General features: G+C 37.0%; 3 protein-coding genes across 3 annotated transcripts in view; 2 read left to right on the plus strand and 1 right to left on the minus strand.

The window, feature by feature from the left end:
- mrps9 (mitochondrial ribosomal protein S9) overlaps positions 1–23,720 on the plus strand; it is a 465,929-nt gene that overhangs the window by 381,286 nt on the left and 60,923 nt on the right. The window lies entirely within an intron of this gene.
- Positions 318–4,615, plus strand: clic5a (chloride intracellular channel 5a). Its single transcript, XM_028463237.1, has 6 exons — positions 318–514; positions 2,402–2,511; positions 2,587–2,712; positions 2,778–2,884; positions 3,950–4,128; positions 4,357–4,615. The coding sequence occupies exons 1-6, from the start codon at positions 461–463 to the stop codon at positions 4,519–4,521; spliced, it is 741 nt and encodes a 246-aa protein (XP_028319038.1). The 5' UTR covers positions 318–460; the 3' UTR covers positions 4,522–4,615.
- Positions 6,310–23,720, minus strand: part of mgat5 (alpha-1,6-mannosylglycoprotein 6-beta-N-acetylglucosaminyltransferase) — a 35,451-nt gene continuing 18,040 nt past the window's right edge. The window contains exons 4-17 of the mRNA XM_028462903.1: positions 22,477–22,553; positions 21,273–21,362; positions 19,740–19,811; positions 19,261–19,422; positions 18,112–18,281; positions 17,908–18,042; positions 15,123–15,256; positions 11,997–12,130; positions 9,970–10,119; positions 8,751–8,897; positions 8,533–8,649; positions 8,375–8,449; positions 8,135–8,292; positions 6,310–7,866 (exon numbers count right to left, since the gene is read on the minus strand). Of these exons, the coding sequence (XP_028318704.1) occupies positions 7,668–7,866; positions 8,135–8,292; positions 8,375–8,449; positions 8,533–8,649; positions 8,751–8,897; positions 9,970–10,119; positions 11,997–12,130; positions 15,123–15,256; positions 17,908–18,042; positions 18,112–18,281; positions 19,261–19,422; positions 19,740–19,811; positions 21,273–21,362; positions 22,477–22,553 (1,820 nt within the window). The 3' untranslated portion in view covers positions 6,310–7,667. The remainder of the gene's footprint in view (positions 7,867–8,134; positions 8,293–8,374; positions 8,450–8,532; positions 8,650–8,750; positions 8,898–9,969; positions 10,120–11,996; positions 12,131–15,122; positions 15,257–17,907; positions 18,043–18,111; positions 18,282–19,260; positions 19,423–19,739; positions 19,812–21,272; positions 21,363–22,476; positions 22,554–23,720) is intronic.

The following is a 23,720-nucleotide window of genomic DNA, read 5'->3' on the forward strand; positions in this document are numbered from 1 at the left end:
AAAAAAATACACAAAAGAGATGAGAAAATTACAATAAAATGCACAAATTCCCACAAAAGTACACAAAATGACTCCAAAAACATACAAAATGACAACACAATTACACTAAATGACAAAATATGACTCATAAATGAGTTTTTTGTGATTTTATGGTTAAAATGTCACACACAGAGGACACAGTTTGTCCTGCTGAGCATCACACACACACACACACACACACACACACACACACACACACACACACACACACACACACACACTAAAGGAAATCTATTTCTGCTCAGCTCTGTCACGCCTCTATACAGGGGTACAACCTGAACCTCACACACACACACACACACTAATAGAATTAGTCAGAGCTGCCATGGGACAGAAAGGCCTGCTGAAAACTGAGACACACACACACACACACACACACACACAGGCCTGATTAGAGTGTGTGTGTGTGTGTGTGCGGACGATGACGGACTCTACAGCAGAGGAGAAGGACCCTGATATTGAGCTTTTTGTGAAGGTGGGCACGTATGTGTGTGTAGTTTGCTGTCTCACACACACACACACACACACACACACGCACACGCACACACACACACTATTCCATGTGTGTAACGTCTGTTCTCTCTCTGATCAATAACCTCAGACATCATTTCCATCCTCTTCATCACCTGAAGCTCATTTATTTCTTAGAATAAAGACGCGCTGGCCCTTTAAGAACACACGCCGTGCATGCCTTGTTGTTGTTGTTATTGTTGTGCTGATTTTCCGTGCGCTAACCTGACACCCGTGCACGTGCCTGGACAATCTGTCCTGTTCTCTCCCCCATGAATTATTACTGAGCTCCTTTCTCCATACACAGGTGTGTGTGTGTGTGTGTGTGTGTGTAGGTCACACACTGAAGGAATGGGCTGAAAACTAACACACAGATACATAACTTTTGTCACATGATCAACATTCATATCAGCATTAGAATAATCACCAATCTGAGCATTAATACAGTGAACAACAAAGAGTCTGTGAGGGTTTTTAGTGTTTTTGTGTATCATGGCGGTGCTTTTCTGTGTTTTTGGAGTCATTTCTAGTGTTGATTTTGGACAAAAGGACAAAAACATTACAAGAAAATACAAAAATACACAAAATGACTCAAAAAAAATATACAAAATTAAAAGAAAACATTTACACAAAATGACAAAAGTACACAAAAACTACTCTAAAAAAGATACAAAAATAGAATAAATTGCACTAAAGGACAAAAAATTACACAAAATGACTCTAAGAAACATATAAAATTACAATAAAATACACAAAAGGCAGCAAAAATACACAAAATTACACCAAAAACAAAGAAAAGTGTTTTTTCTTTCTATTTTCTATGTTTTTCTTGTAATTTGATGTGATTTTGTACTTATCAAGTCTTTTCACTGTTTGTCTTTAAATCACAGGTAACTTTGCACATCTGCTCTTATTTCTATAAATCTGCAACAAACAAATGTTTCTCTCTCACAACACACACACACACACACACACACACACACACACACACACACACACACACACACACACACACACACACACACACACACACACACACACACACACACACACACACACACACACACACACACACACACACACACACACACAGGCAGTAAGGCGGCAAATGGAAGCATGTGGATTATTCATGTTGGACTCGGTGTCCTGTTACAGTGTCGTCTTACACGCACAAACGCACGCACGCGCACATGCACTCTTAAAATTACAAAATAATACACAAAAGGCAGCAAATATACACAAAATCACAATAAAATCACAAAAAAAAGAGTATACACAAATTTAAAAAACACAGAAAAGACAAAAAACATAGAATTTGACAGAAATATACAAAACAAGACACAAAATTACATTAAAATGCACAAAAAAAGTAAAAAATTACAAAGAATACAAATAAAAGGATGACAAAAATGCACAAAATGACTACAAATATACAGAATTACAATAAGATGCACAAAAGGACAAAAATATTACACAAAATAACTCCAAAAACACACAGAATTAAAATTAAATAAATGAAAAGACAAAAAAAAATCACACAAAATACACAATTATTCCAAAAAACCATACAAAACAATTCACAAAAGGCAGCAGAATCACACAAAATGAGACACAAAAAATATACAAAATGACATCAATAATACACAAAATGACACAAAACAAACAAAAATAGAGAAAAGTGCACAAATCGACAACAACAGACGATACAAAAGACAACAATTCAGGACATTGTGAATTGAGCATGAAGTCCCCTTCAAAATAAAAGCACTAAACTTTGACTTTTTTACTGTTATCATTAAACCTGTATGTTAATAAACGGTGTGTGTGTGTGTGTGTGTGTGTGTGTGTGTAGGCTGGCAGTGATGGTGAGAGCATTGGTAACTGTCCGTTCTCTCAGCGTCTCTTCATGGTTCTGTGGCTCAAAGGCGTCGTTTTCAACGTCACCACCGTCGACCTGAAGAGGTAACAACACGGCGTCCAATCAGAGCTCATCGTTGGAGTAAATTCATCATCATCATTTTCTTCCTCTATGTGCAGGAAACCCGCCGACCTCCATAATCTGGCCCCTGGAACCCACCCCCCCTTCCTCACCTTCCAGGGAGAAGTTCTTACCGACACCAACAAGATCGAGGAGTACCTGGAGGCCATGCTGGCTCCGCCCAGGTAGGCCCCTCCCACACCTAAAGCCCAACCCACACAGGCTCTGTAACTCCTCTTCCCTCCCTCAGGTATCCCAAACTTTCAGCGAAGAATCGTGAGTCGAACACGGCGGGAAACGACATATTCGCCAAGTTCTCGGCGTACGTGAAGAACACGCGAGCAGATAAGAATCGAGGTGAGACGATGAAGCTGAATGTGACTGATGTGGTCACATGATCTAATGCACACATGGATGACGTGTGGCGCCAAAGTAAAAGCACAGATTTATAAAAAACACAAAAATCACTCATAAAATTACACAAAAATGACTCATAAAATTACACAAAATGACAATAAAATGCACAAAATGAATGAAAAACGTACTTGATAAAATAATGCACAAAAGAGACAACAAAAATAAATACACAAAAGGAAGCAAATCCTGACAAAACAAAACTACTCGAAAACAAAGAGACACAAAACACAACAGCAAAAATTACAAAAAATACACAACATGAGGCTGAAAACAAAGGAGACACAAAATGCAAAAATATACAAAATGACAACAACAGCAACACAGAATGACACCAAAAAAAAAAACATAAAGTTGCAAAATAATACACAAAAGGCAGCAAAACATACAAAATTACTCCAAAAACAAAAAGACACAAACACAAGAGCCAAAGTAAAGAAAAAGAATCCAAAAAACACACAAAAGTACAAAAAATGTACACAAAAATACAAAAGTACTGTACAAACATGACTGAGAAACATACAGAATTACAAAATAATACGCAAAAGACAGCAAAATTACACAACATTAGTCCAAAAAACAAAGGAGACACAAAATGCAAAAACATACAAAATGACAACAAGAATAGCTACACAAAATGACTGCAAAAAACATACAAAATTACAATTAAATGCACAAAAGGAACAACAAAAATTACACAAAATGACTCATCTCACACAAAAAAGTGCAAAAATCGACAATGGAAATACAGATGAAATAATCCAGAAACAGACAATTATACAAAAAAATTAAACAAAATGACTCATAATAACGTACAAAACAACAAAATAAAAAAAAAACACACAAAAGGACAAAAAAATAAACAAAATGACTCCAAAAACAGACCAAAAGAACATAAAAATATACAAATTAGCTCTGTGTTAATGCTCTGATTGGTCCTTATTCCAATGCTGTCGTGCTATTGATCATGTGATCATGTGAACATGTGATGTTTATGGTTTGTTCCAGCTCTAGAGAAGAGTCTGAACAGAGCTCTGGCTCAGCTGGATGAATATCTGACGAGTCCGTTACCTGAGGAGCAGCAGCAGCAGGGGTGGAACCAGCACGAGTCCAACAGGAAGTACCTGGACGGAGATCAGCTGACACTGGCCGACTGCAACCTGCTGCCCAAATTACACGTGGTCAAGGTAACCATGGCAACTGCCTTTATTACAGAGAGAGTCTCAAAGACATTCACAAATATATCAGCAATTTTCACACGTGTTTTTCAGAAACGTCATGTTAACACAAATTAGGCATGTGAAAAATCTGAAAATTGTGGACATATTTGTGAATATTTTTGAGACAAATCTCTCCCCACACTTCACTTCCTGCGTCACTCACACAAACTCACGGATCTCTCTGTGCTTTAACAGGTGGTGGCGAAGAAATACAGAAACTACGAGTTCCCGCCTGAGTTCAGAGGGCTGTGGCGTTACCTTGGCAACGCCTACGCCCGCGACGAGTTCATCAACACGTCTCCAGCAGATGTGGAGATAGAGCTGGCCTACAGGGACGTGGCCAAGAGGCTGGGAAAATAAAGCATCATCATCATCACTCTTCCTCTTCTTCTTCTTCTTCTTCTACGGGGAGATAATTGTCTCAGAAATATTCACAAATAAATTTTAAAAAAAATGTGAAAATTGTGGATATACTTGTGAATATTTTTTAGATAAATCTCTCCCCAAATTCTTCTTCTTCTTCTCTCAAACACAGACGTGACAAATCTAAACAATGCTAAGGGTGATTGTTGTTAATTTTATTTATTGATGTTTGAAACCTTAAAGCTTTATCTGATGGTTGCCATTTAAACTGATCACTCTACTTTCCTTCTGCAGATTGTCGCCAAACTTTCACTGCTGCAGCTTTTATTCTGAAACTTTTCAACTTTTATTTTGCTTAAGTTTCAGAGTCTTCAGCTTTGTTTGCTCTGCAGAAGTTTGTTTGAAGAGCTTAAAATGAATGTATTCCTACTGCTTCATTTTGTGTAAACGTCTCTTTGGAATATAATAAATCTATTTTCTCAGAGGCTTCGCCTCAAACTGTGTGTTTATTTACAATAAAACCTGTTTTTATATTTGCTTTGGATCTGAAGATTGAAGCTTCATCTCTGAACCCTTCAGTAAAAAAAATACTTTATTCTCTTAGAATGATTTTTCTTAGATGATTCTCATTAAATTATGACTTTATTATCAATGTACTGACTTCATTCGCATTAAATTATGACTATTCGTATTAAATTATGACTACATTCTCTTAAAATCATGACTTTAGTCTTTTTAAATTAAGATTTTATGACAATATTCTCTTAAAACTGTGTGTGTATTGAAATTTAATAAAATAATAAAACCGTTATACCAACAAACTCACCAGAAACATGTCGGAAAGCAGCTTTAAAAATGGATTCTTCTGAAAAATTCACTCCAAACAAAGTCACAAACTCCATTTCTTCTCTGTATGGGTTAGTAATTAAACTTATTGCAACAGAAATCGACATATTTGAGGAAAGTTACGGCTTTTTTTTTTTAAAGTTACGGTACGATTCTCGTGCTGGTCGCAGCCAAATGACGTCACATGTCTTCTTCTTCTGTTGAGTCTCAAAACAACTTTATTTAAAAATATTTGCAGCAAATAAAATGTTTTTACACGGAATATCTTCGAATATCGGAACAAAACTGGAAACTAAAGGCACGAAACACTAATTAAATGTTTTATTGACATGTTTGGTTCGTATTTCTCTTAAAACAGCAAATATGACATTTAAAAAAATAAAGTTCAGAGTTGTTTTCGGAACCGGAAGTGAGCGCTTTTTTTTTACATTTTTATTTATTTCGATCTCTTTAAACATGTACAATTAAAAATAAAGATTAAATACTTAGCTTCCAATAGATGTATTTAAACAATAAAATAAACAGAATTCGATACATAAATGTTTGAAATGCAACCCCTAAATTCTAATATCATTGTATTTTACTCATAACAAGAAAAAACAGGGATTTTTTTATTAACATGATGCTTAGAAAGTTTGTATTACTACTTAAGGTATATTTTTTAAAGCTAAATTTTTGGGTAAATTAGAGCAAAATCTGTATTCTCTATTGTTAAACGTGTTTAAAATTAATAAGCTATCTACATTTTATGGTCCCTCCAACATGTTTTCCCCAAAAAAAATCTCTGACGCCCCCTTGTGGCTGAATTTATGCATTTATTCTTTTAAATATATGACTTTAATTAGTATGACTTTTATGACATCCAGACTGTGACATTGACGCTGTGACCTCTGACCCCGAGTGTTTGGCCGTGATGTGAAAGACGAGCCGGAGTCTGTCACAGGAAAAAAGGATTTATTTAAAAAATAACGTCCTTTTGACTGTGGAAACAACGTGTTCATCATTCGCTGCATGAGTCACTCTCACTATGAATAGAAATAAAAAATAAAATAAGGCTTTAGCTGCAACTGAGGCCACGAAAACATCCAAAAACTTCTCGTTTAAATCTAAATGTAGGCAAAAAAATATCGTGAACACACTGATTTGAGACATTTAGTATCAAAACGCTGTCACCGGAAGTCCAAAAAAGGCCAAAAAAACAAAGACAAATCCATTTGTTCTGATGATTTATCTTACAACGAGTGATGGGAAGAGACTTAAACCATAGAAGAAGAAACTGAAAAAGGCACGTCATGTTAGCGAAGAAGAAGAAAAACAGATCAGGACGTAAACGACACTTGAAAAAAGATTAAGATAAAGAGAAAGAAAAGAGCAGAGAAGCTTCTTTTTAAATTACCCTCATAAATAAAACTCTGTAAAAAATATCAGACACCTCATAAATAAAGAAACGACGAGTCGAGTCCAGAGAGAAAAACACGTCCGTAGAGAATCTGTATAGAAAATAAATATCAACAAAGTCCCCCTGTCAACAATTTACAGTGTCGTTAATAATAATAACGTGTTCATAGATTCACGTTAGTGCACCGTTCCCACGTTTTGTGCTCAGGTTTGTACCATGTGACCACCACAGGGAATGATGCTCGACTGTGTTTGTCCAATCAGAGTGTAGATATGTAGGTCACATGATGTCCAGGAGCTGGTTACAGTGTTAAACTGGCTTCTTCTTCTGCTGTACGTACGGCGTGTGTGCAGCTCCAGTGCAAACCTACACAAGGTTCAGTCTGAGGTTTGGAGGTGGACGCACACACAGGCACGTACACTCACGTACTCACTCACTCACTCACTCACACACACACACACACGCACGTGCATAAGGACGGATGCACGCACACAAGCACTCACTCACTCTCGCGGACACGGATGCACGCACGCACACAAGCACTCACTCACTCACACACTCACGCGTGTGTGTGCACAAGGACGGATACACACACACAAGCACACACTCATTCTCGCGGACACGGACGCACGCACGCACACAAGCACTCACTCACGCACGCACTAATTTTAGCACACACTCATTTACGCATGCGCGCACACAGAAGCACGCACGCACAAAAGTGCTCACTCACAACACACACTTACGCACTCACTCGCGCACTCTCAAACGCACACGGACACACGCACTCACAGCCAACATGATTCAAGTAACGTCTTCAGGACTCTGCAGCGACTTCATTCACCAACAATAAATATGTAGCACAGTCCGTCCTGTGTGTGTGTGTCTGCGTGCGTCGCTATAGACAGTGTTGGCACAGCGCCACCTGGCCCTTCATGTAGTCGCGACACGGGCAGACGCGTCGCAGCGACTGGTGGGCGCCAGCACAGCTGAACAGCAGCAGGTCCGACTGGAAGACGCAGTGGTGCCGTGCGTCACTATAGGCGGGAACAAGCGTGTCAGCGCTGGACTCAACCGTCTGACAGTCCACGCCAAACCTGTGGGATGGGACGCACACGCACACACACACACACACACACACACGGTGAGATTTCAGCCAGAAAACACAAAATAAAATCATGTTTCAGTTTAAGATGCTGGAAACTTGGCAACACTGACGGGTACAGGACGTGTGTGCACCACCTGGTGGTGATAGAGTGAAAAAGCAGCTTGGTCTATTAGAAGCTGATGTTAAGAAAATAACAATAAAAAAGTAAAGAAAAAGAACATATATATATATATAAATATAAAAAGAGGTGGTTGTACCTGGCCAAGTCCTTGTCCTTGTTGAGGTGTTGAAAGAATGAAGGCTCACAGATGAGCTGCTCCTCCTGACAAACCTGCTTACAGGAACGACCTGGATCGGCCATCTTTACCTGGAGCGCGCTCAGAGGAGGCCACATCACCTGACCATGGCAGAAGTCCTGGACACACACACACACACACACACACACTCAATTAGGACTTTGTTCTATTAAAATTATGACTTTATTCTCTTAAATTCACCTGGTTCTCAATGAAAGCGTTGACCCTCTGCAGCATCCCCTCACAGGTGAACTCGTAGGGCAGGTAAGGCTCAATCTGATTGGTCACAAATAGGATGACAGATGGTGAGGAAGAGGAGGGTTTTTAAAGCCACCAGGGGGCGGAGCTTCCAGTCCTACCTTCTGACTGAGGATGGAGCGGATGGCCTTCTCCACCTCGGCCGGGTCCTCGATGTCCACCGTCCACACGTGGGGGCGCCCAACGTACACCTCAGCGTAGGGATGCTGAGAGGTGAGCTGCACACACCAGAACGTCAGCGACACACACACACACACACACACACACACACACACACACACACACACACACACAGGCAAATGACACAAATAACACACACCTCTCTTAGCGTGGGCTTCCCTTTGAAGAAGTCGGTGTTTTTGCTGCTCTTGGGGGGTGTGAACTTGGGGTTGAGGAAGGCGCAGCCATTGGCAATAGCCTCTAAGGGGGCGGGGCCTTCGTAGGGGAAGGAAAGTCCCACAAACAACTGAAGGAGAGAGATAAGAGCTTAAATACTGCTGAGGCAGCAAAACCAGAGGAGGCAACGTTATCATCACAAGCTCCGCCCACACGACAGTCAACACATTCCTAAGAGTTTCCTTTTTGCTTATTTTTACCCTTTTTCTGCAACTACACCAAACTTTCCATATTTTAACCTATTTTTATCACTTTTTCTTGCCATATCTTTTCTGTTTTTAATGCATTTTTCCACCATACTCCCATTTCTGACACTTCTACATCACATTTCAATGCCTTTTCTGCACATTTCTTACCCTTTCAAAACCTTTTCAGCACTTAGAAAAAACCCTTTCCACCACTTTTCCACCTAATGTCACATATGTTGACCCATTATTGTCACCATATATTTTCACCACATTTTGTTTATTTTTGCTAATTTAACCACATTCCTGAATTTTAATGCCCATATTTTACTAGTTTAAACGAATTTTCCCTACATTTTTAAATTCAATGACCCACAATTTTCAACTTTTAACCAATTTATGTGGTTTTTAAAATCCCATTTCACCAGCTTTTCCACCATTTTTAGGTCACTTTTAAAATATATTATTTCGGATTAAAACAAGCATTTACATCTCACGACCACTGCTCCAATAAATGACCTGCTTAGTTAATAAAAGTAATTAAACTCATTCAAGTTAAAAATGTCATTTAACGTATATAAAAATAATGGCACAATGTGTGTGAGCACGTGAGCACAACACACACACATGTTCTGTGCTGCACAATGCAACACTGTATGGGTGAAGCATGTCTGCTGCAGACACAGGAATAACCACAGCCTCAGTGAGTGCACACTACGACTACGGCCTGCAGGGGGCAGCAGAGCTGAAGGTTTGCACGTGGACTAATCTAAAAAACACATTGAAAATATTAAAAATCTAAAACATGTGAAAATCGTGGCTTTATTTGCTAACATTTTTGTGACAAGATCTCAGAGAAGACAGACAGCTGCTGTGTTGCCAGGTTGGGTTCAGAGTGTGTAAAGGATTGTTTTTTTCACACTTCCTGCCTGGGAGGAAATCATCCACACGTCTCACCTTGGTCTCACGCAGCAGGAACTGCAGGTCGCGGCCGCTCAGGATGCCGTGGTTCTTCACGTAGCTGGGCAGGTGCACGGTGCTTGTGCCGTGCACGGTGCCGTGCACGTCCATGTAGCTGTGGATGATGTCCAGGTACTTCTTCTTGTCCTGAGGGAGAGAAATGGGGACACGTCACGAGACTGACCCTTCTGCACAGGAGCTAAAAATAGCCACGCAGTGAGCGCGCACACAAAGATCCACCTGATCGCTGACGACAAAGAACCTGAACCCTTTGTTCCTCAAGATAATAACCCCCATGTGACATCAGGAGTCAGACAAGGACAGGATTATAAGGAGAGATTTTTACAAATCTTACAAATTTTCATGTGTTTTTTATTTTTTATTTTTTATTTTTTTTTTCATGTGTTTTTAGATTTTCACGTTATTTTTTATTTTTTTTAGATTTTCATGGTTTTTTTTTATTTTTTATTTACACTCGTTTTTCAGATTTTCACACGTGTCTAGATTTTCAAGTGTTTTTTTTTTTAGATTTTCACCTGATTTTTTATTTTTATTTTTTTTAATTTTCAAATTTTTTTGTTACTTTTCGATTTTCACATGTTTTTCAGATTTTCACGTGTTTTTGGACGCTCACACGTGTTTTTCAGAAACACAAATTACGCACGTGAAAACTAGTGAATACTTTAGAGTCAAATCTCTCCCGTGCAGGAGGACAGGAAGCTTCCAGAGTGTTATTGAAGTGTGAGTGTAGGGAGGTGGCGGCGAGCATTATGACCTTGTAAATCAGAGGGAATTTGTAAACTGTGGCAAATCTAACATGTGCTTCACGTCTTGGATAAACCTGATCAGGATGCAGACGGACGCTTCACCTCACACAACCTGCGATGCCGGGAACATCAAACACACCCCGAGAACATTTCCCTCAACGCATTTCCAAGCGTATGGAATGCAAAGTTACATTTCTGTGGTCAATATTCAAAATTATGACAATTTTTTACATCCTGAAAACTCGTGACACGCGCTCACTGTGGGAAACACCTGTAGGCGTCACACACGTCACAATTAAATTGTCGTTTCCATTTTGACCGTTAACCATTAAATTCATCCAAAGAAACGTCTCAGACAGGCATCAATGTCAGACGAGTTCAGCAAACGAATAAATGTTAAATTAACTGAAGGAATTAGTGTGTGTGTGTGTGTGTGTGTGTGTGATCAGCTTGATTTACTGCAAAGAAACAAAACAAAAGTGGAGCGAGGGGAAAACGGGAGCAGCATCTCTGCTCCTCTGACTCCGTTGCTATGGAAACGTCTCTCTGAGGTGGCTTTGGCTGTTTTCAATCTTTTTCGTCTCCTGACCCACAAACAAAATAATGAATGGATTAATCAAATGTGAAGTTTAAAATCAGGCGTCGCACAATTTAAGTTATTTTCGAGGCACTCGGAATTGGCTCTGTTCCCAAAGAAAATCCTGGAAATTACAATGACTTGCAAATGTTTTGAAAGATTCCTCACAGATTCCAGTTAAGATTACTTTTCACCTAATTTACAGCCTATGTTTGATCATTTATCTATTGTTTGAACACTTTCGGTTTGAACTTCAAGGATATTAGTTTCAGCTCAAAATCTGATGAATTTCACCAAAATTCAATGTCGAGATTTAAGCCAGAAAATGTGCCATGCTATAAAAGCTTTAATAAAAATCCACATAATTAATGATCCTCCAGATGTTCAAAACACTGCAGTTCTTCTTCCATTAACTGATGGATTACAGCGAGTTGTTCTCCCAGTGATCCAGGCTCCATCGTTGTGAAACATAGAACAGATTAAACGTGAGGAGCTCCGTATCATCAGCTCTAAAATGGATCTTTTAATTAAAGCAGGAGGTAATGAACAGACTCTGAAGTCTGATTAGCAGCTAACGGCGGCGCCGCGTTAAAGCCACACTGTGATAGAGTTGGTCACGAATACGCTGGAGCTTTGAGCTACAAACGCAGACGCTCTGTGGTCACGTGCACTTCTCCTACCTTCCAGAAGTTGTCCACCTTGCCGTAGACGAGCGACTGGTTCTGCCTCTTCACGTCGTCGATGTGTCGGATGTCGCTGGCGTTGAGATGTTGCTCCACCACGAAGCCCAGGAAACTGTTATCAGGGGTGTGAGCTGCAGAAGAAGAAGAAAAATAAGGAGGACAATAAGAAGAGGAACAATATAAAATATAACAATAATTAATAAACAATAAGAATAGGAATATGAAAAAGAAGCATGAGACAAATGAGAATAATAACAATAATAAGGATAATATTAAGAAGAAAAAGAAAAAAAAAAAGAACAACAACAACAACATGAACAACAACAACATTATGAAGAAGAAGAACAAGAAGAAGATACGTTTCTTTCATTCTATGCTGGTTAATGATGACTTGTTACCATAGTAACCACTAGAGGATCACAGTGTTTATTCCTCCATCTGCTCTATTACAGACGTTAGAATAATGTCAGTCTGTGGTTCTCCTGAAGTCACCACAGAAGCAGCTGTGGTTTGTTTCACCATTAACTGATCATCACTGAGGGGACGATCATCTCTCTCTCTCTCTCTCTCTATCACCATGGGAACATTTATCCTCATTACATGAAAGGAGAGAACACTGTAATTATTAACTAATGACTAATGCTGCACCACACCTAGTCACACTATAAACACAACACACTCACTAACTGGGACAGAGCCCACAGAAACACTTTATCAAACAGTTTAGAGATAAAAAAAGATATAAATATATATATATAAAAAAAAAAAAAAAAATTCTACAGAATATAAAAAGTATAAAAAGTTTTCTGAAGTACTTTTTAAAACTTTTATTATTATTATTCATTAAGTATTTGTATTTTTATTAAAGTATACAACTATTATACTCACCCTAACCCAAAATATAAAAAAGATAAAAACATATTCATGATAACTTTTTATCTAAAAAGTGTACAAATAAAAGTTAAAAAAAATTAAAAACATTTATAAATATAAAACTTTTAATATTACATTAAAATTATATATTTTTTAAAAATCTATATACTTTTTCAAACTTATTATATTATTATTTATTTATTTATTTACTTAACTTTATTTCAAAAGTATGCAACCAATCAATTTACCCTAAAAAAAAATTAAAAAACATATTATATGATTTTATCTAAAAAGTTTACAGATAAAAAGATCTAAAAAATAAGAAAAATTAAGTATTTATATATAATATACATATCTTTAATATCATATAACAATATATAACTTTTTAAAATAAATACACTTTAAAAAAAAAGTATTATTATATCATAATTTATTTATTTATTATTTACTGTGTAAGTGTGTAACCAATCAATTTACCCCAACCCAAAATATAAAAATGACACAAAACAACTGTTTTCTGTTTTAAAAACCTATAAGAAAACAAGCTACATTTACCCTTTATTAGTAATTAAAACTACGCCGTCAGTGACTTCTGAGGTTAAATAATCAACCTCCCGCCCTTAAAGTTTCATTTCCATGTGCAAACTATGCAAAGTTCTTCTTCTTTGTGTGTCTTTCCCTGTGGGAGCGTCACAGGAAGCATTTTTTAGCTCATGGTGAATGTTTGTAGAAATTAGAGAAAGGACTAGTTGAGGACAGCCTGTTAATTACAGCACGTTACACTTTACGTTCCCTTTCTTTAGATGACTTTACTGCGATTAAACGTCCTGAAATCGTACATGCAAGAGTCACTGTTATTCATTTTACTTTTTATCGTATGCAATTATTTATTTTTTCTGAGAAAGAAAAAAATAAATAAAAGAAAAACAAACTTTTTTTTTACATTTTATAAGCTTAACAAAATGTACATAAATTAGATGTTAGCCACACTGATGACCTCTTAATGTTGTTTTAAATGTTTTCTTTATATTTTCTGAATGTTTGCAGTTTTTAGATCATATTTTTGGATGCTTAACTACTTTTTTAACAAAATATCTTAAAAAAAAAAAAAAAGGAAATATAATACAAAAATAAAAAATAATCAAAAAGAAATTCTGAAAAAAAAGATTTAAAAAAAGATTATAGTAAAAATTAAATCAAATGTGGAAAACGTAAAAATTAAATTGAACTAAAATCTCAGCAATTTATTTATCTATTTATTTATTGTAAAACACGTCGTTACAAAGTGAAAAAAAGGCAAAGAAAAGCGAGAATATGCCTGTAAAAGTTTTAAAAGTGTCAGAATGAGTTAATAATGATTAAATAAACAGTCGTTTTTAATGTTTCTGGGTAAAAGACGTGCCAACGACGATTAACTAACGTCTACAATAGTGTTGAATACTGTCTTTACTGCAGTGATAGGCTTCTGATCTGAGGCTCCTCCCCCTTGTCTCCTGAGGCTAGAAGTGATGTCGCGCACTGATATCATCTAACCTGCAGGATTCCGTGTGTCGGGAAGAAGTTGGAGCACATTAACGGACAAAAGGCCTCATTCAGGATAACGTGTCACTTTCACCCAGCCGTGAGGGAAAGGTCAACCCTCCAGAGAGGATCAGCGTTCAGGGCTACACGCTCATCTTCTTCCCAGACTCACCCACATGCTGCCCCCAAAGTTAATAAGCAAAGAGTACTCCAAAAACACACAAAAGGACTAAAAGAAATAGTAAAAACATACCAAAAATGACAACAAAAAACACATGACTAAAAATGGACTCTGAAACACACAAAATAACAAAACTATACAGAATGACCGAAAAATATGCAAAACGACATTAAATGACAAAAAAAATGACAAAAATGTGCAAAAAAACACACAAAACAACAAAAAAAATCCACAAAACAACAACAATACATTAAATGGCAACAAAAATGACAAAAAAACACAAAACAACAAAAATAGATTAAATGACAATTTTTTTTTTTTTTACAAAGATGCACAAAATGACTCCAAAAAACACAAAACAAAACAAAAAAATCCACAAAACAACAATAATAAATTAAATGGCAACTACAATATACAAAAATGACAGAAAAGCACAGAAAACAATACATTAAACGATAACAAAAACATACAAAAATGACAGAAAAATCCCATTTTTTGGGACCTGGCTGTGATGAAAGTTGCTGATCTATGGAATGATTCACACTTACGAAACATGGTGTTGAACTGTTGCGGGTTGAGATTCCACTTCCCCCACGGCGTTTTGTGACCCTTGGACTGGGCGTAGTGGGCGTGGTTGAACTCCGGCTCCGTCCCGAACGAATCCAGCACCCGCAGCATGCACCTGCAAGAATTAAAACATCAAGAAAATGTAGGAGAACACGTGTGGATGTCCGTATCCGAGGCACAAATGTAATAAACAACAAAAAGCTCCAACCACTGAAATTAAGTCCCCAAACTGAAAAGGTCACATGGTTAATTAAAATTCAACCACGCGAGGGAATCAAACACCCGCTTGTCGACCTTTACCTCCACGCTCTGCACTCAATAACTCACACATTAGTCACTGCAGTTATCTGCATCACTGGTTCTAAACTGCAACCATCGCTCCTTAAAAACAAGGATCTTTTACATTCTAATAATTTAAATGTCTTCATAGTAATATATTTATTATTTTTTATAATATATTAATTAAATATTTATTTTGCATATATTTAAAAAGAAATTCATTAAAAATTTTATTAAATATTTTTATAATAATTTATTCCTCAATTATGTTTATAATATATATATATGATTATTTATTTTATATTTCAAATATATTCTTAAAATATATTCTTGAATATTTTTACAACATTATATTTTAAATATAGTCATTAAATATTTTATAATATTTTATTCATCAAAAATATTTTTATAATAATTTTTTCATCAAATATTTTATTTTTCACATTTTAATATTTTAATTATAATTCATGTATTAAATCTTTAAATAAAATATTAAAAATAAAAAATTCTAAAATATAATGTGATCCATTTAAGAATGTTACCATGACCCACAAACGGGTCCCGAGCCACATGTTGGTCACGCTGCTCTTGTTGTTACTTAGCATCTGGTTTCCTGTCGTTTGCATGGTTACAGTCAAACACGGCTGCAGAGCCTCCAGGAGTTTCTCTCCACCCGTTAAACGCTGCACAGCTGAGAGCTGCCAAACAACCACAGCATCAACACACACCCACGAGGTGGCTCCTCCTCCTCCTCCAGGAGGAATTAACTCTGTCCCAGTGGATGAGAGCGCCGCAGATGGAGGAGTGATACAGATAGTGCATGAGCTGAGGGCCGGGGGCCACCACTGGTGGAGCGTCATTCATTACAGCTCAGATACGACCGCATTCATCTGAAGCTCACTGTCACAGACACTAGACCTTAGGAGGATTATACTGGGAATAGAAAACACTGGAAACTCAAAGTCCTCCTGCACAAAGATGACATCATCACGTGACGCTCTCATGTAAAATCTGAGCCTTAAAGCAAATATTAGCAACGTGAACATGAAACCTCTCTGAAATCCACACTCTGTTAGCACTGTAGGAGATTTTAACATTTACACATGTGATATACTGTAAAAATAAGACTAAATTCCTTGTTTCACTCACACGTGCTGTCCCTCAGGGGGACATACCACTGTGGGTCACATGTTAATATTGTACAGCTGTTGTTATCAAAACTAACCAGAATATTTATTTTTTTTACATGTTAAAATTTAAAATATATTTATCACATTTTTTTTATAATGGTGTATTTTTCAAATGGTTTTCTTTATACATTGTAATATTTCAAATATATTTATGAAACATTTTTTTGATCATGTATTTTTTTAAATATTTATTCTTTAATAATAATTATGAAAGATTTTTATAATATATTAGTGAAATATTGTTTTTTTTTTTTACATTTTAATTTAATTTATTAATTAAATATTGATTTTTTTTTTACAATTTTTTTTATTTTTATGAAAAAGATATTTTATTATTTTAAATATATTTATCAAATACATTTTTTTTTACATTTTTGTATTTTAAATATATTTATTAAATATTTTTACAACAACATATTTATAAGATATTCTTTAAACATCACTTAGTTACCGTGTGAAAGTGCGATACATGAACACAATGAGGAGAAATGGGCATTTCCTCTGAGCTACAAAGCTGTTGGATGCAGTCGGATGCGTCGTCTCACTCAAACACAACGTGGTGACAGCTGGGTGGAACCTGTGGGACCATTAGCAGCCGCTAGCTCATTGTCCCCCTCTTTCCCTGTCCACAGATACTCCTCAGGAGGAAATTGCGGTAATACACGAGCAGAAAATAGACGTATTGTCCCAGAGCGTTCCCTAGAGGAGCCTCTGAAACACATTTGGCAGCCATGGTAACTATGTGATTACTGTACGCTGAATAAACGACACACGACACGTTGGTAGGGGTTCATCAGTCGTAAAATAGAAAGTCTCCTATTGTCAGAAGTGTTTCAGTACATTACAAGAAATATGTAGTATTTTATTGAGCAATAGAAGTCCTGTCCACGCATTGGACACATCAAAGTGATCAGCAGATGCCTCTGAGAAAGACTGGTAGTCGACAGTCGATTTGCATGTGTTTCTTTTAGATTTTCACGTGTTTTTGGGAACCATAGACTAAGTTTCCTCCTTTGTTGTCAAATCTTTCTCTGAACCTCAATCCATGGACGTTTCATCATCCACAGTTTTCCTTTTCAATTAAATCTTTTAATCTCTCTTTCTTTTCCTCGTTTGGGACAATTTTTGTCAAAAAAAGTGGCATCTTTAATGATTCCATCACGTGTGAGTAAATGAACCACGTTGGCTGTAAAGAGCAACTCCTTAGCTCTCAGAAACTGCTGGAATTTTTCCGCTAGAGCAAGAGTTCAAGGTCCCAGGGAAACCCGGACATTTTGTAAAATGGGAGAACACTTACTGGTAGTGGACCCATGATGGTCCCAGAGTCTTCTTAAACTGCGTGAGACCCACGATGTCGATGTAGATCAGCTCCACCACCTTGTCGCCCTGAGTGGGGCAGCTGGACTTGTTCCCCATCACCTTACGCATGATCCTGTGCAGAGGAACCCTTTGAAACTCCACATCCCACCATGCATTGCAACGCAGCCTGTTCGGTACTCACTCTTTGAGCTCAGCCAGGGAGGCTGAGATACGCACGTCGTGGCCCAGCAGGTACAGCGTGGTTATCAGGTCGCTCCACTGGACCAGCTCGCCCAGCGGGCCCCCGCTGAACGCGTTCTCAGCTATTTTAAAACCAGACTCTTTGGTCAGGAGACCCAGGTGGACCAGAATCTGATGGAAAAGGAGAGACGAGAGCAGAGATGAGCAACTTTCATCACAAAAATATGATTTTTCCCTGAGGGTCAAATTATCACAACACTCATGTCATGGTTTAGAATGAAGATCAATCAGAGCATTAATACAGGAAACAACAATGGTTGGAGTGTCTTTGTTGTTGTTTTTTCTCATGTTTTGGGCATATTTGTTGTTGTGTTTTTGTCAATTTTGTGTATTTTTCTTCTTAATCATTTAATGTATTGTTGTTGCTTTGTGTGTGGTACATTTATGTGTATTTTTTGTTGTTGATTAATGTATTTTTTTGTTGTTTTGTGCATATTTGTTGTTTTTCCTGTCATTTTTGTTGTTGTTTAATTTATTGTTTTGTTTGATTTTCTGTCATTTTTGTGTATTTTTCTTCTTGTTTAATGAATTGTTGTGTTTTTCTCTCATTTCTTGTTTTGTGAGCTGTTCTGTCCATTTTGTACATTTGTCTGCCTTTTAATGTATTTTTTTGTGTTTTTAGTGTTGTTTTATGTGTTTTTGTTGTCATTTTGCATAGTTTTGTCATTCTGTATAGTTTTGTTGTTTGGTGTGTTATGAGTTATTTTGTGTGTTTTTGTAGTCGTTTTGTATATTTTTCATTAATTAATTTATCGCGATCTTGTGTTTTTTGTCGTTGTCCTTTTTGTGCATTTTTCATGTACGGTAATTTAGTATGTTGGAGTCATTTTTGTGTGTTTTTTTTTTTGCTTTTTTGGTATTTCTTTATGACATTTTGTGTGTTTTTGGAGGAATCTGTGCTCATTAACTTTGGGGGTGGCAAAAAATTAGTTTCCTATATCTGGACGACATGCTTCATGGAATTTAACAACCTCAAAAGAAGATTCCCATAATGCACATAGAAGTCTGAATCCTTTGTTTCAAACGAACAAAAGCTCCGACTTAAACACCCGAGTGTGCTCTGACGTGAACGGTTCGTTGTCGCTCGTACCTTCTTCCTCCTCCTCTTGGCCAGGTTCTGTTTGGCCGCCAGCGAGCGGATGGCGTCGACCCACGGCTCGGCCATGCGTTTGATCCTCAGCATCATCCATCTGAACTCCTCCCGCTGAGACATGGATCGGTACAGCTCGTCAAAGCTGGTGCGGATCTCGGCCTGCGGGCGCACACTTTATCATCAATACGACATTCATAATAAATGAATATCAATCATCAAGTGATTGAGTTTTCAACTTAAAAAAAAAAAAAAAAAAAAAAAAAAAATCAACATTCACAAAAATACAAAGTGTTTAATGGATTTTAGATGATTGATACATTTTTTAAGTTTTAGAATTAGTAATGCACCCTCACCACATCACCTCAGTGTTTCAAAATCGCATGGAATTAAATAATAATATATTTATTTTCTACATTTTAATATTTCAAATATATTGATATAATAATATGGCCCTGAGAGCTTCTGGTGCGTCCCACCTGTCCTCTTCGGTCCATCTCCTCGTTCAGGTGCTTCGTCCTCCAGGGCAGACGAGGACACCAGTTCTCCACCTGGGGAAGAAAGGCAGCTTTAATTACTCACCGTCAGTTATTCAGGATTCAGTTTATCCTGGAGTCATTGTGTACCTGGACTGACTGACAATCACTGACACAAATTCAATAAAAATCAACAATATTTGCAAAGGCTCACAGTTGCTCTTGATCACAAAATCAAGGAATTTGAAGTGAAGATCTTGCAGAGATTAAACTCTTGTCACTTGTCTGTGCTTTAGAAACATTTATTTATTTATCCATGGGAGCACACATTAATAAGTGACACTTTTCTTCGCCCCCTTTTGATTAAAGTACTCTGTATTTGGCCCCTGAACTAAAATTAGTGGCAAGATGACGCAAAAAAACCAACAAAAAGAAGGAAAACTGTCAGAAAAAATACATTTAAGGCTTCAAAAGAACAACAAAAAAAAAAAAGACTCCAAAATCGTAATAAAAATTTAAAAAACTAATTAAATTCCTCCACTAAAAAAAAAACAAATTAATATTTCCGGCCACGAAAAGTGTTAAAAAAAAAAGAAAATGACGATATGAAACTAGAGCCGACTGCTGAAAAATGAGAAAAACTGAAAACACCTGAAAATCTAAAAAAAACACGTGTGAAAATTGCAAATGTATTTGTGAATATTTTTTTCTTCAATCAATGGCGTCAAACACTCCCTCCTCACGAGGAGTTTCTGCTGAGCTAAGCTAACTAAATACAGCCTCAGAGGGAGAACAGGTAACTCCTCCTCCTCCTCCAGTTGGACCCTGACCTCCTGCTCCCTCCATCCAGGGTTAACGCAGCCGGTCCACGAGCATGAATTATAAACAACGACAGGGTGAGCACCGAGTAAAAAAAGATGGATTCGGGGACGGCCTTCGCTGAATGCCCGTCACCATGGTAACGGTGAAATGGAGCAAGGCCGAGGACGCACAAACACGCCTGATAGCTTTCACTTTTGTCCATTTGCTGCTATTTTCACCCCAGAGAAGCAGGCTTTCAGCTCATTCTGCAATATTCATAACGGAGCTGATCCCACTTTGTCTCTAAAACACTGAAATCATTTCAAAATTTCATACCTGGCAACACGACTTTGAAGCGAGTAAGTAAAAAAACAGGAGCAGGGAAAATAAAATGTACAATTTGACTCAAGAATAAGAGTTTATTTTTAAGTTCCCATTGATTTAAAGGCTTTAATGTCAGGACTAAAAGCACATTTTTTATGTTAACATTAAGAAAAGAGCTTCAAATATCTTAAAATTCACTTCAAGATGAAATAAAAGTCATAATAAATCTAATATCTGTGATACAAACGCAGTTAAATCCCTCAGTTTAACAGATTGTCGACTATGAAGTGGTGCCGTGAGTGCACGTGTTAGTGCACGTCCAGAATGAACAGATTTCCTCCCACACGCGTTCGTCTGCTGTCATTACAGATGGAGAGCCTTCACTCTTTTATTTATCTGACCATGACTCACCTCACTGAGGTAGATGAAGAAGGAACAGGTGGATCCATCCACTCCATAGCTGCTGTAGCACGAGTCAGAGCGCCACATCTCCTTCATCCACTGAGGAAGAATTATGTCAATATATTTAAAATATTAATGGAACAAGAGGAGATTTACATGTTTGCCACACACACACACACACACACACACACACACACACACACACACACACACACACACACACACACACACACACACACACACACACACACACACACACACACACACACACACACACACACACACACACACACACACACACACACACACACACACACACACACACACACACACACACACACACACACACACAATATAAAAAAACAGCTCTAATTGGCCGGCAACAGTTTAATGCACTTCCTGTCAAGAGTTGTTGGCAACACACACACACACACACAGAGGAACAAGAAGAAGAATGACAGTAAAAAAAAGGAGAATTATAAAAATATGTAATTAATTAATTTAAAATATTAAAATGTAAACAATATTTCATAAATTATTTAAAATATTAGAGGAAAAAAGAAAAATAATTATAAAATATTTAATAAATAAATTAAAAATATTAAAATGTATAAAATAATATTTAATAAATATATTTAAAAAATAAATAAATATTTAATGAACACATTAATATAAAAAATATTTAACAAAAATATTACGAAGTAAAAAATGATATCAAATAAATTAAATATATTCTCACATATATATAAATCATAAATAGAAGAAGAAGAAAGAGAGCAGGGAAACAGGAAATTTCAAAATAAAAGGCAGGATTAACGTATTTGCCTGTGTCCACATACACACACAGTTGTGTCTTCACCTCTTTGTTTCCTTCACAATGAAATGACTAGTGTGTGTTTATTGTGTCAATAAAAAAGAGCTCCATAACATTTCTCACTCAGCCTACAACAAACTACAGGAACCAAAGAAATGTCGTTTTCTAACAGAAAATACAGGATATTTCATTCTTACACATTACATATTTATATAAAGTGTAAGGATTAAATATCCTGTCTTGTTGTACTGTGGTGTGAAACTCTGAAACAATTGGAATTCATCTTTAAACTGCTTGTTTGTGTCCGTTTGTACTCTGATAACACACACACACACACTTCCTGTTAATCCCACTTCCCCTTTCTCAGGCTGTGTGAGCAGCGATAACGTCGTCACTCACCGTCAGTTTGCCCTCACAGTGAGGGAACCCCTCCAGAGGGGGCAGCTCACACTTCTCCTGGGCACCGTTCAGAAGGTCTGAGGGCGGGAAACGAAACACAAAAGGTCAGCGAGTGAAGAGCAGAAGCACATTATAAACACTTCTCAATTCATTTCAAAATAATAAGGCTATTTTTTTGGACAAATCTAACACAAACTAAGTAATTTTGCATTTTTTTTTTTTTTTTAAATACTGTATTATGAGTTTGTAGATTAACCCAGGGGTTCTCAACCTTGGGGTGAGGACCCAATTTGCGGTCACGAGAAATAAACTTAGAATATTTTCTTAACAATACCAAACTTGCAAACGTTTTCTTACCATATTTTTGCTCCTTTTAATGCTATTTTGCAACATTACTCCCATTTCTGACACATCAAATTTGCCTTTTCTACACATTTTCCATTTTCAATACTTTCCCACCACTTTTCCAACTAATGTCACATTTTTTGACCAATTAATGTCACTTTTAACAGCTTTTCACCATATTTCATGCTTATTTTTGCCCATGTAATCACATTCACGATACTAAATGCCCACATTTTGCTAGTTTTCTAATTTTATAACTACATTTTAAAATTCCATTACCCACAATTAGCAACTTTTAACCAATTTCTGTGGTTTTTAAATCCCATTTCACCACCTTCTCGGTCACTTTTAAATTAAAACAATGATTCCCATCTTTAAAATGACCATATACTATGGCCCAAATAATAGTGAACCTGTTTAACGGCGTCTTTGGCCACACGTACAGCAAAGACAATGGACGTCATTGTGGCTTGTTAATCTTTCTTGGTGGAAGCATCTCATTCCTTTGCACTGACTGAATGATTAGAACTTGATAAGCACTGGTGACTGTACATTGGTTATCTTTAGGCACATATTTACTAAACGCGTTTTAGAACTATGATACCGCTGCACAATCACAGTCGAAAGGAAGAATGAATCACAATCATTCCATTGAACTAGTTATTTTATTGTCAGGAGGAGCGTGTTTCACGGTTGAAACGATGAAAGTCAGCAGTCATTTATTGTTCAATTTGTGTATTAGTGAGTTCTGCTGGTAAATGGTTAAAATTGGATTAAAGTTGCAAATTAGAGTGGCCAAAAGCAGACAGAAAAAGTGGTAAAAAGGGTTCAAAGTGTCAATATTGGAACAAATAGTTTAAACTGGAAAATAATGGACATGACAAAAGGTAAATGTGGTT

This window comes from Gouania willdenowi, chromosome 2, assembly GCF_900634775.1.
Source record: "Gouania willdenowi chromosome 2, fGouWil2.1, whole genome shotgun sequence".
NCBI lineage: Eukaryota > Metazoa > Chordata > Actinopteri > Blenniiformes > Gobiesocidae > Gouania > Gouania willdenowi.

Bases quoted from the DNA above. Each gene is read 5' to 3' on its own strand.
- clic5a (XM_028463237.1), top strand. From the start codon at position 461: ATGACGGACTCTACAGCAGAGGAGAAGGACCCTGATATTGAGCTTTTT. The intron at 2,512-2,586 runs GTAACAACACGG...CTCTATGTGCAG, and splicing joins ACCACCGTCGACCTGAAGAG to GAAACCCGCCGACCTCCATA. The intron at 4,129-4,356 runs GTAACCATGGCA...GTGCTTTAACAG, and splicing joins CCAAATTACACGTGGTCAAG to GTGGTGGCGAAGAAATACAG.